The 17,294-nt window shown below is 45.3% G+C and overlaps 1 protein-coding gene across 2 annotated transcripts in view; it reads right to left on the bottom strand.

The window, feature by feature from the left end:
* The window catches only part of MMD (monocyte to macrophage differentiation associated), a 45,957-nt gene that overhangs the window by 15,561 nt on the left and 13,102 nt on the right, over positions 1-17,294 (bottom strand). Inside the window, exon 1 of one of the 2 annotated variants that reach the window (XM_054846252.1) lies at positions 3,322-3,625. The exons of the other annotated variant lie outside the window; for it this stretch is intronic. Coding sequence (XP_054702227.1) covers positions 3,322-3,350 — 29 coding nt within the window. The 5' untranslated portion in view covers positions 3,351-3,625. Of the gene's footprint in view, positions 1-3,321; positions 3,626-17,294 lie in introns of those variants that run through there. 2 annotated transcript variants of the gene reach the window in all.

Below are 17,294 nucleotides of genomic sequence, written 5' to 3'. Positions count from 1 at the left end.
CATAAGAAACAGACCTGACGCTTGAAAATAGCTGCTTTGCGATACTACACTGAAGTACTCATAAAACCAGGAAAAATTCTTCTGACACATACTGTTAGAAAAGTCAGTCATATACTCCTGTAGTTACATATACACGTGACATTGCAATATGAAGGCAGAGGAATTTGGTTGCAGACTTATTCACAATCTAGAGGCAAAAACTGTTCTGTTCTTTCTTAAAGATAAATAAATAAACCCCACACCACCACCACCAACGGATGCCTTTTGTTTTCTGCCACGTGAATACTGCAACACAGGGACATTGTTTTTCCTCCTAGCTACAGGTCAAGTTTGCCTCTTCTGAAAAAGATAATTGTGAGTAATATAATCTCATCTTCCTAAAAGTGGAAACATGATATACAGCATTCAGATGCTGTTTACACCTAAATAAAGGCTCTCTAACACAACCATTAAGGATATTACCAAATGCAGGACAGTCAGATAAGGTCCCACTGAACTGGGCCAGGAAACATCTTTAAGTGAAGCCTTTTGACTCTCTAACAAATCTCTAATGTATTCTATAATAGGCACTCTAGTGAATCTGGAATAATTTAATCAGGGGATATGCAGCATTATCTCACAAGAATGCATAAGTACTTTACCATTTAAGATACTGACAATCCAAAGTCTCCAATATAAAAATATTAACTCCTTCAATATCACAATTTTAAATTTCTAAAATTATCAGACTAATAACTACTTGCAGCCAGCCATGACAGCAGAATGCTTTTGCACTGAACTGAGTTACGAGTTTATTTTCACCATTTAAATGTATTCTTAAGGCTCAAGAGCTACTTGAGGCCAAGGAAATCAAAGCTTCATAACTTCGCAGCATGCAAACAACCTTCCTTGATGAGCACATTCCCAATATAAGTGGAAAAGGGGTATTGAGAAAGACATATGACCATTTAAAACAAGAGAGAAGAAACTCATGCCCCTCTCTTTACGCTGCTTGAGTTCTGATCTTGAAACGCTTCAAATATTTAAAGTGTTAAACATACGGACTAATCCATTCTTTGTGAGAGACCCCTGGTCTCAAGTTCCTGTTCATGTCCGAATAGTAAACACTGTATGTTTCATAGTTATTCCAGAATTAAGAGATCATAGTATTTGGGAGAGAAAGGAGGAAGAAAATCTGAGGGTTCTTAATGCTTTGTCTTTGCATGCAAATCCAGCTTAGAAAAATAAATTACAGAATCCAAAATCTATTGCATATATTTCTACAGCATTTGCTTGGTATCACAGCAAGCTTATACCCAAAACTGCAGAAGAAAAAAGCACCTTTCAAATCTTGCCCTATTCTCAGTTCCCATCTGCTGAATGAATTATGCTTTGAAGCATTAAGTAAAATGTCAGTAAAAACAGCAAGCACTGATAATAGCCTCAAAGATCTGGATTTTTTAGCCTTTTCAGGAAGTACATTTCCTTTATGCAGCTCAAAAGGCCTCATACTTCCTTTTACCAGCTTAAAAGCACATTACCCTTTTTTGTGTCTTTTTTTTCTTGTGCTTTCCAGCAGCAGGAGAGGCCATTTAGACCTAGTAAGCCACAAATAACAGCATATGAGAAACTGCAACAAGGTGGGGATAACTCCACAAAACCAGCAGTAGCATACATTAAATGGGGTTACATATTTAGATACTGAAGCAATTTTTATGCTACCTAGGATCTTTGTTTTCAAGAGGAAAAACAAAACAAAAATCACGAGCAGGTCAAAATAGATCAGTATTACATTTTCATGATGACCATTTAAATAAGATTTTGAAGAGACACAAATAGGTTTATAAAAAGCTTGTTTTCTTTGACCAAATCGGCAGATATTTCCTCTTTACAAATTCAGTCCATTCAGTTAAAAATAGAGCCATGTTCCTCTGGATGAGGCATCTTCCTTCCTGGATTAGAAAATATCTAGTTGTGGTTTGTAACTGTTCACACAATCTTTATTATCACTGAACAACTGAGTCACAGAAATAATTCAAAGCAGTACAGAAGCAGACCGCTTATTTGGAAATATCAGTGAAATCACATGCTGTGTAAAGGTTCATGTATCAGCACGATACTACAGATAAAATGCAATCTGCAATACTCTGAGAATCCAATAACAACTGTGGTATCATACATAGATTAGGTCATGGAAAACAGCATCCGTGCATCCCACTGACCTCCCAAAAGACACCTCAACCTTCTATCAAGTACAAAAGGCAAAGTTTCAAGTGAAGAGTGGGAAGCGAACACAAGCCGCATCAGGTGCTGCAGCACATCTGAGCTCAGGGGTAAGGCACCAGCCAGCTAACAGTCTAGGTGTGGGCTAGTACAGAAACCAGGTCTGATATTTTTCTCTCTTTCAATTTTATTTCCCTTTTAATACTTAGGCTTTGGTTTCTTGAGCAAGTTGATGAAAGAGGAGAAGGGCAGCCATACAGCGGTGTACCTGCTGAGGGAAACCATCGTAGAAACTGGTCTTATCTGGGAGATAGACTGTCACTCAACAGTTATTGGCCTTGCATCTGGACTTTCAGCAATTAAGTACCTAAAGCCCACATATATGCATGTTTACCCAAGAACCTCCATCGCACTGTTACCCAACCGACCCTCGTGAATACGAGCAGCATCTTCAATCCGCCCTGAGAGGCGCCTGAAGGAAGAGCAGCACCAGCGCTCTGCTGAGGGGCACGGAGCCGGAGGAGCCGGGGCAGCCCAGCCCTGCGGCGGGCAGCAAGCCTCCGGAGCCACAGGTCGGGCTCCACAGGAGGCACGGCGGGGGGCGGCAGCGCGGCCGGGGCTGTGACACACGCCCGGATGCGTGAACCTTCACCCATTTAAAAGGGGGAGAAGAAAGAAAAAAAAAAAAAAAAACACAACAAAAGACACGCAGAAGACCCCCCTCCCCGCGCCCTCCACGCCTCGGCGGGACGGCTCTGCTCTCCCCGCCCGGCACCGGCGATGCCGCGGGCCCTCGGCCACGGGGGTGGCGGCTGGTCCCTCAGCAGCGGGGCCGCACGGGGACAGGCGACATCGGGTGGGGGAACGCGACAATCTCGGGTACCCCCACCCCAGACCCGCAACCCTCACACCACCCCGGGCTCCATCGCGACCGCCCGGGGCCCCCAGCCCCAGCGCGCCTGCCCGGCCGTGAGGGAAGCGCGGGGGCGGCCGGGGGGTCCCATCCCTCAGGGCAGCCGGGGGGAGCGGGACGGCACGGTCCCGCCGGAGGACGGCCCCACCCGGGAACCGCCGCGAAGGAAGGGGGGGGATCCTCGCCGGGGGAGGGGGCGACCTCACCTCCTGAACCTCTCCTGGAGCCGCCGCATGGGTCCGGGCCGCCCGCCCCAGCCGGGCGGCAGGCGGGGGGTCGGGACGGGAGGTTGCGGGCGGCTCCTGAGGCGGCGAGGGCCGGAGTCCGCGCCCTCATTGGCGTGCGAGCCTCCGCGGCGCGCAGCAACGGCCGGCGCCGTCCGTCGGTGAGACGCGGGAGCCGGACAGGCGGCTGCAGGCGGCCGCTTTAACCGGCCTCTCGGCTCCTCTCAGCCCGCCCGGCCCGCGCTTCCCTCCGCCCCTGCCCGCCCACAGCGGCCAGGCCCGCCGCGGCCCGCCCCCACCGCGGCAATGGCGGGAGGGCGCGGGGCGGATGGCGGCGGCGCGGTGAGATGGCATGGCGGAGGCACCGCCTCGGCGAAGGGGGACAACGGCTGCTGGCGGGGGCCGGCCCCCCGCGGCGACCACCTCTCCCCCGGGAGATGGGGGCTCGCAGTGGAAACGCCGGGCGGGGACCGGGAGCTGCGGCCTGGCCGCGGGGTCGCGCCGAGAGTGGCCGGAGCCGAGGAAACAACAGCAGCAGCAACAGCAGCAATGTCGGGGGCTGCGGGCTGCCCGAGGGCCGGGGACTGCACCTCATCCCCCGCGGCCCTGGGAGGGGTGGCTGCGATTTATCGGCACCGAGCGACAGGAGGTGGTGGTTGAATTGCCATCGTCTCAACAGGTTCACCCAAATAAGCGGATAGCAGATTTCAACATGCCTCACTTTTAAACTGTAGAAGCTGAAAGAGCCCCTCCACAAGGGGCTTGGCGTAGGCTGAGCGAGGCGCGGGGCTCTGAGCTGTGGCACAGGCCCTGGCCCACGGGGGCCTGCCCGGCGTCACACAGGACAGCACGGCAAAGAGCTGCTCTGGTGAAGCCGTGGCTCTGCTGTCCCATAAAGCTGCCCATGGAATAACTTTCTCCACTCTAAATCAAGGTTGCAGTGGCTAGACTGCTTGTGATGACCTGGCTAGCTGTCTCCCTTGTTGCCCCAGCTGTAATCCATAATCTTATTTACTCAAACCAAACTTTTCCAAGCAAGGGTTATTTTATGTGAGTGAAGAGATTGTGAATCGTGTGAGATGAATGTGGTGTTGCCTTGTATAGTACAAATCATGGCATGAATTAGGAGAATATGAAGTTTGATTCAAGCTTGTCTTCTAATCTAAGATCTTGTTTACAATGGGATCTTGAACAGTTCCAGCCCTCAATAAAAACAATTAGTATAGGCACACCAAAGCAAACCACCAGTTTAGACAAATAAACTATATCCGGCATCAACATTTTTTATGGTAGGACAGAGACAGATGGGATCTGCCGACTGCTGCTGCCATGGTTCCCAAGTCCCCTCCCCAGCTGAACGTGCCACCTCTGCCAGGTAACCACCTCCACCCCAGGCAGCAGAGGGAAGCGTGAGCATCCTGACTTGGCTGTCAGGCTAAATCTGACTTTACATGGCCTTCAGTCCCTTTTATTAAGTCTTCCTCCATGCCAGGAGCAAACAAACGGTTAGGTGGTAACAGCTTTGTAAATTGCCACAGCAAGACTTGCTTGCCCCTCGGTCTCTCTAGTTTCAGGATGGAATAAGGTACAAATTGTAGATGGTGGTCTCCAACAGGGGCTTGCTGCAAGGATGGCTGGGGCTGGGCTAGAAGATCACTGCAGAGAGTTGGTGCTCAGCTTTGCTCAAAGGGGAGGGTAGAGCTTGTTGCTGGGAAGGAAAGCACCTGAGCTGCACAGCCAAGCTAGTTCCATAAGACATACTTCCATTAATCTCAGTGAGGTATCACCGTTAATAAATTGGTACAATCTGTCATTTGATTTAACAGTGTCACTGCTAATAAAGTTTCATATTGCTTACGTTATCTGTTAATCCAAAAGGAGCAAAGCTTGAGGACAGCACTTAAGAACCCAGCCACATGCATGGCTGCATTTAAACATCTGAAGCTTCAGTAGTATCCTAATAGCGTGGCTTTATTTTGAGGTAGAACTTGTGGTGGCGCAGCTACCTTCCTTTGCAATACCACACGCCCATCCTTGCATTCCTCTGGGACTGCCCCAATAATTCACTCTTTCAGGCTGTAAAAATGCTGAGGAATGTCTGACACTATGGGCACCATGACTGGAAGGCTGGCTTCTTTGTGCTTCTGGGAAGGAGCTGGACTGACTCCTGTAAAGTGAATCTGCTGAGACCTTCAAAGGTGCCCACAGAGGCATTGCGTTTTGTCTCCACCTTCTCTCACTCCCTCTGCTCCTCTTTGACTCTTTCTTCTGTCTCTCCCCAAGCCACTCTCATTTTTATTTCCTTCCATGCTGCCTTTCACATGTGATCTACACTCTACCAGGAAATGTGTCACGGAGAGTTTTTCTCCTCACAGTTTTCAAAGCCTGTTTTTTCCACCTTTGTTCTGTGGTCACAGATTGTGAGATCTTTAAAACAACATTTGGTGTAGCTTCCTGTTGCTGGAGCATCAAAGACTTACAGATTCAAGATACAGTTAAAAAAACCTTGTTTATTTTGAATGAAAGACGGTAACATTCAAACCATGAAGCTTGACTGAGAAGAATCAGGTTAAGAAGACCATCAACCATCGTGAAGCAGTGCTGAGACTGGAAGATTCTGAATGGAACGTCTATGTCTCTTAAGGTGACCACTAAATTACTCAGCATAGATATTGTTAAAGCGGTCCTGACCAATAACATGGTTTTAGTACCAGTGACTCTTGTTGAACTCATCTCTGTAATTGCTTTTTATGATCTAATGAATCAGAATGCCTGTAAAAAGAAATCACAAGAACAGAAACCCCTATTATGGGCCAAGTAACTAGTAAATCTAAATCCAAAAAATTGGCATTAAGCATACAAAATTAAGGAAGCAAAAACCTTATTAGTTTGATTACTCTTATTTACAAAGTATGAAAGAAAAAAACCTCCTTCAAATACCCAATGTCCATTTGATTAAAAAATGTTCTCAAGACTAGAATTCTATCATAGTGGGCTCAGCCAGAAATATATTTTAAGAGATGAGTCAGGGTTCCAAGAAGATGGAAGAACTTTCCTTACTGAATGCAGCCCTGCTGTGGAGCACCATCATGTAGTGCATTTGGAGGAAGGAGCAAATCTATTGAAAATGAACAACCAAGGGCTTCTGAATAAGAAATTGAACCTATTATTTTTAAAATGGCCAAAGAGAATTTAGTTCTGATCAGGGCTGTGAGGTGTTTGTAAAATGGATGGTCCAAAATGAACTAGGCAATCCCAGTTTGATACCTATGAGACGCCCATTTGACACCTAATAGGTGTTTGCATAGCAAATCTCTTACTAATTGCAATTCTTGACAGTCTTGGCAGTGAAGTCAATGAGCACATGAGCTATGTGGTTTGTCCTTATTATTTCTAGGTCAAATTTTACCTGTGCAGAAGCTCCTGCCAGTCCTTCATGGGCACTATCTACTTGTCTAGGGATGGAGGAGTTTGTACTGTACTATTTATAAGCATTAAATTGACACACAGACATACGTAGTTTCTGAATCAGACATCAAATGCCTTTATAGGATTACGCAAATAGGGACACAAAAGCGGGGTCTGTAGTTATAGTAATGGCAGTTTTCACTGCATTGCAAAATTGTCTTGGGTTGCAGAGATCTATCAAACAAATAGGCAGGACTTGCTGAAAGCTTCCTTTTCCCCACCCATGGTGAAATTTCAAGTGCCACACGAGATGCCAGTGGTGACCGAAATTCTATCAGAGGTTATATTAATAAAATTAACCATCTCACACAAAAGCTGAGTTTATTCTAGCTGTTTGGCACAGACAAGTTCTCATTATAAGCCTGCACAATAACTAGTCTCCTGATTTGTTAAACAGATAACAGAGAAGCAAACGTTCAGAAGCAGCTCTACGGTTGCCAAAATGGATGTATCGGTGACAAGACGTTGCTAACTAATGTTCCCAGGTACTTTCTGGCATTGCCAGTGGTGACAGGCTGCCTTCGGAGGCAGCAGGGCAGCATGCTGTGGCTCAGGAAGCTCTTGGCCGATTTAATGGAGCAGGGAGACAAGCTGAGCAGCACGGGGCCCTTAATGAGGCACGGGAAACAAGTTTGACAGGTGAAACTCCTCTCCACTCCCAGTCTACACGGGAGAATAAATCAAGCATTTCTGGTAAATAAGGGTGGAGGAAAAATAACCCTTCTGTCTTCTTTTGACTTTATAACAAACAGAATATGAGGATCTAGCCTTCCTCTGTTAGGGGTGTACATGTTAATGGAGGCAGGTGGTGGTTTCTCTGAGGTTTGATATAGAAGATTTAGAGGTAAAGTTCTTTCCTTCCTTAGATTTAGAGAACACGTTCTGAAGTAAGCGTGGTTGTACCCGAGTGCCTGCTTCAGACGTGTGTGTGTGTGGCTATCATAGAAATACATTCTAAAAAAGATCTTCTTGACTGGAAAAACATAACTTCCTGATGCAACTTTTGAAGAAAATTCTATTTCTTTTTCAGGTTTCTAATACAAAAAGCAGTCTTGCAATAACATGGACTGTCAGACCAGGACAGCAATAGGTCTCAGGTGAGCCCAAGATAAAGTGCTGCATGCTCCACTTTGGGCACAAGCTCACGCTTAAGCCTGAGCTGTGGGGTGCTCTGGGGCACTGGGGAAAGTTTGAGGTTGTGCTCCCTCTTAGCATGTCCTCAAACGTCTCTGCGGTACAGATCAAGTGGGCAAATCAACCCAGAGCCCCTCAGAGAAGGGCTTGGGCTTTCTTAGCGCATCCGAGGACACGTGGCAGCAGAGCTACCCTGTAAAATGTTATGTTCTGGGTCTGAACCAGGACGAAGGTCCTGCAGGCAGCAAGGATGTAGCTTTTTTTTTTTTTCTTGCTGCAAACCGGCCCAGATTTCTGCTTTATCTAAAAGTCTTTTTTGAGCATAGTGTGAAGGAGAAGCATTTCTTACTGAAACGCATGTCAGTGGTCTTGTGAAATGAGTACCTCTTCCTCCCTCAGCCTTCCCCCAATCTAATTAATAAGGTCATCCCACTGAAGGCAGGCTTATAAATAGCTTTCCAAACACTAATGGAATTAGTTCTGGCCTAGACAACTTTTCCAGGGTGACGCAGGTATCTAAGAAGGGCTGGCTCCTTGGCATGTACAGCCACTCGCAGTGGAAACGTTGAAACATAAACACTGACCCCACGTCCCAGCGCTCTTGCTGCCAGCATTAAACCTGCAATGCGATTAAGCGTTACCTAGTAATGCAATAGAGGAGACTTACTGCAAGTAAAACCAGTGATTGTAGAGGGATGGGCCATGTACTAGATTAGATTAGGCTAGATAATGAAATTTCAAATTCTGCTGAAGGTTTCTCTTTTGTCAGTATTTCTGAGAAAAGTGTATTTTTCATGGCCACAAACCCACAGGATTTTGTGGGGGCAATAAACAGTTGGGAATAATAATTCCTTGGGGAATGATACAAAAGTACTTCAAGTTGATAGGAATCTTTAATACGAGAGCAGTTAATGGGAAATGAGGAGTATAGCTATAAACTCTCAGAAGAGAGTGATGTTTTAAAATTATTTGACTATTTAAATAATCTGTGAACTGAGCCATTGAACCCCTTTGAAAGCAATGGCTCAGTTATTAACATTGTAAAATTTGGTGTGAGCCTGGAATTTTCTAATAAAAATAAAACCTAAATATGCCATAGAAAATGTAAGTTCCGATTGTTTAGAAAACTTAAACCAAAATGCAGAGAGAACGTGTGTTGGTTGCTCACTGATTTAGGGACTCAGATCAATGAGGTTTAAGCTCCTGAACAAGAGACAGACATGAAATTATAATTGGATTATCTATGTGACTAATGAAGTTTAATTGCATCTTCAGGAAAATAATGGAGAAAAATTATTTTGCAGTCATTTGGTCTGTGTATCCAATAACAGTCCTGCCATGTATTGCATTTCCAGTAATAAACAAAATTACATAGATTTCAAAATGTATATTGAGAAAGCCAAAGAAGATAAAATTCAATATTAATCTATCTTTTCAAACAAAGGAAAATATGAAAGGTCTTTTTTTGAAAGTTGCTAAGATCCCATGGCATACTCGATCCTAAAAGCACATCTTCTATTATACTTGTTGAGACTGTTTCAAAAACACTGATTTTTTTTTCCTTCTTTTGATTAGCAAACTTGGGTTCATCTGGATTCATGATGTACCTCAGAAGTATTTCAATCCGTAACATTTTCTCATAGGATCACACTGATTTATTTGTTACAAAGAGAACTTTCTGTTGGAGTGAAAAATCAAATTCCTCCTTGTTGCACGTCACGCATTCAACCTTCTCCTTAGAGGAAGAAGTTGACACAAGGGCAGGAGGTGCTTTGTATAACTGAGACAAGATCGCGTCTTTAGAGAAGAAGGAGAGAAAAGCAGCACTTATCAGTCTCCGTACCGGCCTTGGACCAGCTGCACAAATTCTGAGTCATCAGATGAATCAAGTCTGTTAATGAATGCAGAGAACTTTTACTTTGAAAAATACAGAAATACCCTGCTTTCAGATGTTGATTCCGTAGCATTTCCTTTGGGAGGCTTTAGTCATAAAGGTACCAGAATTCAAGGCTTGTTTAGAATTAACAAATGTCAGGGGTTTTTGGCTTTTAGTAATGGCACCGTAAAAAAGATGATCGGGGATTTTAACCTGCTGGTTATAGTTGAGTTTCTTAAACCAAAGGAATCATAGTCATGAGATTCTATGTTGTAGCCTGCCTTTAGGATGTCTACAATAGACAATAAAGAATTACTCTAACTGTATTAAACAATATCTGCTTTCAGTGTCAGTAGATCCTAGGAGACCGAGGCTCCCACCCCATCCTCCAGTTGCACTGATGGGGTCTCATTATTGGGGTCTGCAAAGGAAAGTATCACCACCAGCTGCACTCCACTCCTGGAAAAAAAAGAGCATTAATTGCCCTCTCACAGATGTTGGATTTTGGCATCCACACTAAGCCTCCAAAGTGGAGGCTTTTGAAGATTTTTTTTTAGCAACGTGTTACCCATGCAGAATAAATCATTTCTCTTTGGCCCCAATATTTTATATATCCACAAATTTTTGCCTTTTCAAAAGTAAATGAAAAATGTTCACACTTATACTAAAGCCAGAACAAACCAGTTCCATGTTTAAATCCCTTTCCACAGGCAAAGCGGACCATCTTTAATCAATGTTTTGCATTGACATGCAAAAACTTTTACCCTCCTTTTTATTTCCCACCATTGGGTTTTTGCTCTATGAATGTGTCTGCCATCTGTAATCACTCTTAATACCTCATTTTTGACATCACAATCAATGAAGTGAAAGAAGCTGTTACTTAATGGGTCTGACATAAAATCCATTTAAGTTAACGGAAAGACTCTCATTGTTTCCTATCAGCTGTAGGTCAAGCCCAAAGTGAAGGGAGGGGGTGGAATTTAGCCCGTCGTTTGTCATCTGAGAGGAAATGATTTCCACATCCCATTTGGACTGCATAGAGATTTTAAACATATTCAGCAAAAGAAAAGAAATTGATTTCTTGTCAGTGGTTAAATGGTTGAAATTTTACTCTGATTGGATAGTCTCGCATTTTGAGATTTTTAAGATAAGTTTGCTTTAATTATATAATTTTTAAATTTTTTTTAGCTTAAAGTGGTACCTAGTTTTCTCAATAGTTTAGCAAAAAACAAATATAGGAGTAAAAGATCAAGATGAATGGAAGTCAGTTAAATTGCAGAGGTGCCTGACTGCCCTGCGCGGGCGAAACCCCGGCTGCCCATGGGCTCAGCATCCCTGGCAGGGGCTGCCCGGAGCCCCGCAGCCTGGGAACTCACTTTGCCCTTCCTGCCAGCAACGCGCGGGGCGTTCTCACAAAGCATCTTGCTGCCAGCTTGTTAGTTTTTTGGGTTTTTTTAGGTTTCTTAAATACATTTGGAAAGAGAGAAAACATCTATACTCCAGTGCACAGCATTATCTCAGGTCTTCTAGGTTTTGTAAACAGACTTAATAAAACATGAATCCATTTTTCTCTATTGCTTGCAAATGTTTACAAATATAACTGAGAAGCAAAACGAATATGTTCTTTACTAGAGCCCAACAAACACCAGCCACGCTGTCCCTACCGTATCTCCCAATCTAAACACCGCCTGTTAGCCTTGGAAAGAGGGAGCGGAGGGGCTGGCGGGGACAAGAAGAGCCGGGGGATTGTCTGACTTGCAATTCCCCTGATATGTTGAGAGACTTTGTTTTCCAGTGTTTCTGTGGCACTCAAGGACAAAAGCCCAAACGCTCTTTCTCTTGGTTGTGGTGTGTTACAAAGCCTAAAGGGAGCTGTGTTTCACAACGTCCCTTCTGGACGACCGGCAGCTCTTGGTCTGTTCCGTGTAGTTACTGGTGGACAGGCCAAGTTGCTGAGAGGTTAGAGGGCTTGCAAGGGACAGAGGCATCAAGAGGTTTGATTCCGGCGCAAATTTGTCTACTCGGCTGGCAGAGTGATTGCAAAACAAACGTTACTGCTATTGGCAACCTTTGTGAGGCCTTGCCTCCATCATCCAGTTAATTTTCACCCTGCCCGTGAGATAGAGTTATAAATTGTGTTATCTTTGGTGGAAGGGATATGTTGGCAAACAGACTCTGACCCGACTTCTCTTTCTGCTGTGGTGGATGAAAGTCTACAGCGTTCCAGTGATGCAACTGAGTGACTGGTCTTACACCGATGAGACTCTGACCCATCACGTAACTGCTGGAAGGCCTAAAGGGGAAAAAACCCACTGATAATTGGGAGGTTTTTAGGAGCCAGTTGGACAGTGAGTGGATGAACAACAATCCGGAGGGGCACAGGAGTCCCTCAAGCCGCTCTTTGAGATTGGACCTCAGACGGCAAATTCCTGTCCTCCGGGGTTTTGCAGCTCAATAGCAATATTTACAAGGAGAAGATAAGTTGGTTTAACAAACTCAAGAAATAAACAGACAAGATGTCTGATGAAGAGCTGAAATAGAGATGTCTGTGTGTACAGAGCATGGCTTTTCAGAAACTGCTCCTTTCCTGGGCTGTCCCTTCTGAGCTGCTGCTGGTTATCCAGAGGGAAGCGGGAATCCTCACCGGGCCCTACCTCCCTGCTGCACTGGACATTACAACCTTCGTAGCTGTTCCTCGTGGATGCAAAATTGCAAGGCCACATTTTTGGGAACAGAACCCAGAGCCTTGGAGGAAGGCCACGCTGTTTCCTCAGTAGCTTCCCCAGCGGCAGGGACGTGGTGCTGGCATCGGATCAAAGCCCAGGGATTCCTGCGCTGTGCTTGGGCCATTCCTCCTGGCTGAGGTCACGGCACTCTCCTCCCTTCTGTTTGTTTTTAGCAGGATCAATTCTATAAATTACGGGGCGAGATGCCGCCCTGGTGTGAGAGCGCGGATGGGGAAGGCGCACTGCTGCTGGCCCGTCGTGTGCCGGCGGTACGTGTGTCACACAGCTAACCACCGTGGTGGCACCTGCCCGTGCCCTCGGCTGGCAACTGTGCCCCACACCGCTGTTAGCGACTGTACGGGACTCATTGCAAACGGCCTCACATCTCATGTAAATGGGAACGTCCGTTTCTGAATTGCTACCAATTCTTTGTAATTTTACTGGAGTCTTGTCATAGTATTTTAGTTAAATACTAGCTTTTTAAATTGTAGAACAGAACCCCAAAGCTATCAGCTCCCTTGGCCCTGGGAAAAACTCTGTGGAGGTTTCAGTGAAAATGACCAAAGATGCATCAGAATTTTCTAAAGGCACATTTCAGTTTTTCAGTGGCAATCCAAATTCCCACATTTTGGCAGTAGAGCTGTATCACATACATTTGGACTAACGTTAACTATTTAAAAGACCTGTAGTGCCCTTCCAGGCTAAAAGGAGGGAATCTCCTTCGAGGAAAGATGCCCCTCGGCAGAGGACGGGGGATACCGTGGAGCAGCCCGTCTCTCTCCTCCTGTTCTGGAGTTCTGGGGAGCAGATGCCCAACCTTTGGACGGTGCCATTCATCCTGTCCAGACTGAGGGGTCCACTGTGACTCCACTTGCATGCCTGCGACGTGGAAGGTTAAAACAAATGGTTGTTAAACTACCGGCTGGATAGTACAATAGGCTTTAGTGCTGCTTTTAGTCATCCATATATTGCTATTTAAAGATGACTGATACTTTTAAATCTCCAGATTATTCATATTAAAAGAGTGTTTCTTTTTCGTTTGAGATTTTATGCTACCATGCAGACATCTCCATAATTAAATGTGTGCTCGACTCTTTCTGTCTCCAGTTAAGTAGACATTAATGGGGAACTTACTAAAAACAACTGCCAGAAATGTTCCTGTACTTAAACTTCAAAAATACTAATATCAAATTACAGTGATGATATAAGTCCAATATGAAATAACTAAAGGAAATTAAGGCTAAATGTTTTGGGGTTTGAAATCATCCAAGACAGTTTGTTCAAACTGTTACTTTTATTACCGTTTTCCTACAGGCACAGCAGAGACCTGTCCTCCACCACACAAGGGGTGGCTTATATATAAACATGTTTAAGCACAAAATCTCTCTAGTTACAGCATAAAAGAATAGTACTAAAGTTGCAAAATCAAAGGCCTTAACATTTGGGAGCACCGGAGTTAAAGTCAGCTCTGGCTTAATCTTTCTGTATATGTCTAATATGGCACAGTATTTAATGCCATAATAAACCACTGGATAGACTATGTTCACTGTATTTCATTTTCTCTTTACTTTTCAATAAGGTTTAATCCAAGCTAGGAGGGGAAGGTCTTATAAACTGCAGTCCTGATAATCTGATCTGATCCTGGGGCATTTGCAGAGTCCTAATCTAACTTGTGCAGTGAATTTTTTATCCCTATAGTAAGAACAGTATCTTCCGATGGAGTGACTGCCTGGAGCAGCCAAGTCTCACTGGGTAGATAACCACCTGCACCAGGTATGCCGTTGCTTGGATGCTTGTGGCTAGATCTTGCGTTCACGGGGTGCAGATGGATGCTTGCGATCACTAGATACGGATGGAGTTGTACTAGTGACTGAGGATCCCAAAGGTGCCCTTTTTACAGCCACTGCCCAGACTAAAGCTATTCCCCGTGCGGGAGGATTTCCATCCTCGCAGCGTCGCTCTGTCAAGACTCTTGCCTCTAGTCAGTGCTATGGAACGGGGGCTGAGCTACACATTACACAACCTACAAAACGAGCCAGAGGTCTATAACAAACCCCAGATTGGATCAAGTCTTTTGTAACGAGTGGGACCTTAAATGGAGATGTTGTTTGTACTCATCCCTTTGCTGCTAAGGAGCAGAGAACAAATATTTGTACGACTGCCCTCACAAATCCAGTTCACACAAACCCTCTCCCCTCCCTGCAATAAAAAGCTGCCAAAAAGGTTGGCTCTCCATTAAACTTTGCTGCGGGTGATAAACGTGCCTGCCTCCGAAAGCAGTCCTGCGCTCAGCGCCAAACATGGCACGACAGGAATGAACCAGCCGTCCTGCTCAGCTTGAAGGGCAGATCCTCAGCCGGTCTCGAGAGCTGTGACTCCAGGGTGTCAGCCAGCGCTGCCCTCTGAGTCTTTATTCTGGCTGCTTAGCTGCACAGCTTTACATCCCAAATCCCGCTTTTTATACTGAAATGTAAAAACACAAACCAAGCAATTCAGAGTCTCCGTCTTGGTCACCATTTACCCACTGCAATTAGGGTTTGATGCAGGAGGGATGGAGAACAGCGTCGTGAAGACACCAGCTCTGCTCATCACCGCTTCAGTCTTAGTACCTGTGAAGGACCGATCAGCCCACCTGGGACTCCATCCCAGTCATCTGCTACTGGTTTTGAAGCTTTGTGAGGACTGGCTCCCAGCTGGGGTTCCCAGTCTGACCCTCACACAAACACCGTGCGCTCGGCTGCCGAAAAAGGGCTGGTCGCAGCGTGGGCTATGGTGTGTCTATGCCAACTGGAAATTTTTGCATGCTGGAAAGAGATCCCAGCTTGGAGGGGAATGGGACGATGCCCATCCTTCCTCCAGTGTTCAAGCAGAGGAGGTAGCGAAGCTGTGCTTTTTTTGTTGTCAAAAATGGGCATGATAGCAGGGGACGTAGCCTGAGCTTGAGCTAAACACGTGGGAACGTGGGCAGCCACTCTGCATGCCTGCCCCAGAGAGCTCTGCCAGCTCACCTCCAGCCCTGACCTCGCATCGCCCCTGTTATTCCAGCTCCTGAGGCCAGCTCCGAGCAGCGGCTTTGTCCTCAGTGCAGGAGAATGGTTTGTTTTGACGGCAGGATAATTAACGTGCCTCAGCTCCATAGCTGTAAAATCCCTGGGGAGACGAGGCGTGTATAATTTTTACTGCGCCACAGCTAGGTGAGCATAACACAATATTCCTACTCGGGGACGAGCACGCTTAGCTACCTGACTGTAAAAACTGCAGCTGTTTTCCTCATTTTATAAAAAGTGGCAGAGCTGGTATCTATTAACCATCCCACTTGGAAAAACAACACCCAGCTCCCCAGAGAGGCCACAGCCAGAAACTGTCAGCTATGGCAAACTTTTTTTGACACGATCAAGGAAATTGCAGTCACTTCTCTTATGCTGGAACAGGAGTGAGCCCTGTCTTCTGCTGCCCTGCAGGTGAGATAGTGAAGCTCTTCTTTTTTGTTATTAAAAATGGGCTAAGCCCAGCGTAGGCTAGAGCTGTCCTTAATCAAAGAACCCCTTGGCTGATGGCAGGTCCTGCTCTGTGCAGAGCAATCCCGTCCTGGGGCAGCATCGTTGCAAGGCTCCTGTTGTGATTTAAGTCCTAAGGGAATTTTATATATACCCATTCATCCCTTCATATAGCGACGTCCACGTTTCCATACGGCTGCCCCATCCAGATTTTACCCTGATTTCATAAACAATAATCACTATCTTGTCCTCCTTGGCTCTCCTTGTAGCTGAACTGTTCAGTCTTGGTTTGGGAGTGCTCAGCACGAATGTCGGATAAAAGCAGCAAGGAAAGGTTTACTGACACTTCTCCCATATTTCAGTATGGTTTATTTTATGTTATGTTCACTATGGTTGATTTTTTGTTCACCTCACCATTATTTGTGCTAATAAACTCTGCAAATAAAAATATAGACCCATACTGTTTTGTATGTGTATTTGGCATTGATAGAATAAATTCCCTTTCCTACAGATTCTCAGTTATATATTGGCTTCCATTATGTGCTGCACATCGACAGGAGAAGGAAACATTTGCCATTACAGCCCTTTGCAAACATGCTTCTCTTCCAAGCTTTCCGTCCTGGTACTAAATAAATATCCATGCAAGATAGTGTATGTGTATTACTACAAAAGACTATTATTTACACAACATCCGAGCCTATACAAATTCTAATGTATAGTTCACACAGCAAATATTTTCTAAGACAGGGAGGGGTCTCACAGCTGTGCTCACATCACCTCCAGGACCAGAAACCCAAAACCTACAGTAGAGACCAAACCTGCATTCTTCCCACCGAACCTTAAGCATCCAAATGAAGTGCCTCATGCTCTCAGCTTTCTCTCAGGAGAAACAAAATCCAACTAAGATCTGAATTTCCTCTGGAGGTACCCATCCCTCTCCCTTGGCTGTGAAGCCAGACTGGATTTCTCATCAGGCACTCAGGTTGGTAAAAGAGAGGAGGAGTGTTTCCATAGCCACGAGCTTGGGCTTGAAATCTGATTGACCCCATAACACCAGTTCTGGAAGAAATCATCTCACTCAACAAAAAAAGGTAAAATATGGAAAATTTTCAATATCCTGAAAGGCAACAAGATGCGTGGCCAGTTTTGAAACTTTTTGGTAAAAACCCCACATTCAGCTGCGTTTTTTCAACTGCCGACAAATACTTTGTTTTCCTTTACAAACCCTGCGGCCAGCGGGTACGTAGTCACAAA

Source organism: Grus americana, chromosome 18, assembly GCF_028858705.1.
Source record: "Grus americana isolate bGruAme1 chromosome 18, bGruAme1.mat, whole genome shotgun sequence".
NCBI lineage: Eukaryota > Metazoa > Chordata > Aves > Gruiformes > Gruidae > Grus > Grus americana.
Note: the sequence above shows the minus strand (reverse complement) of the source record. Positions and strands in the feature narration are given on the sequence as shown.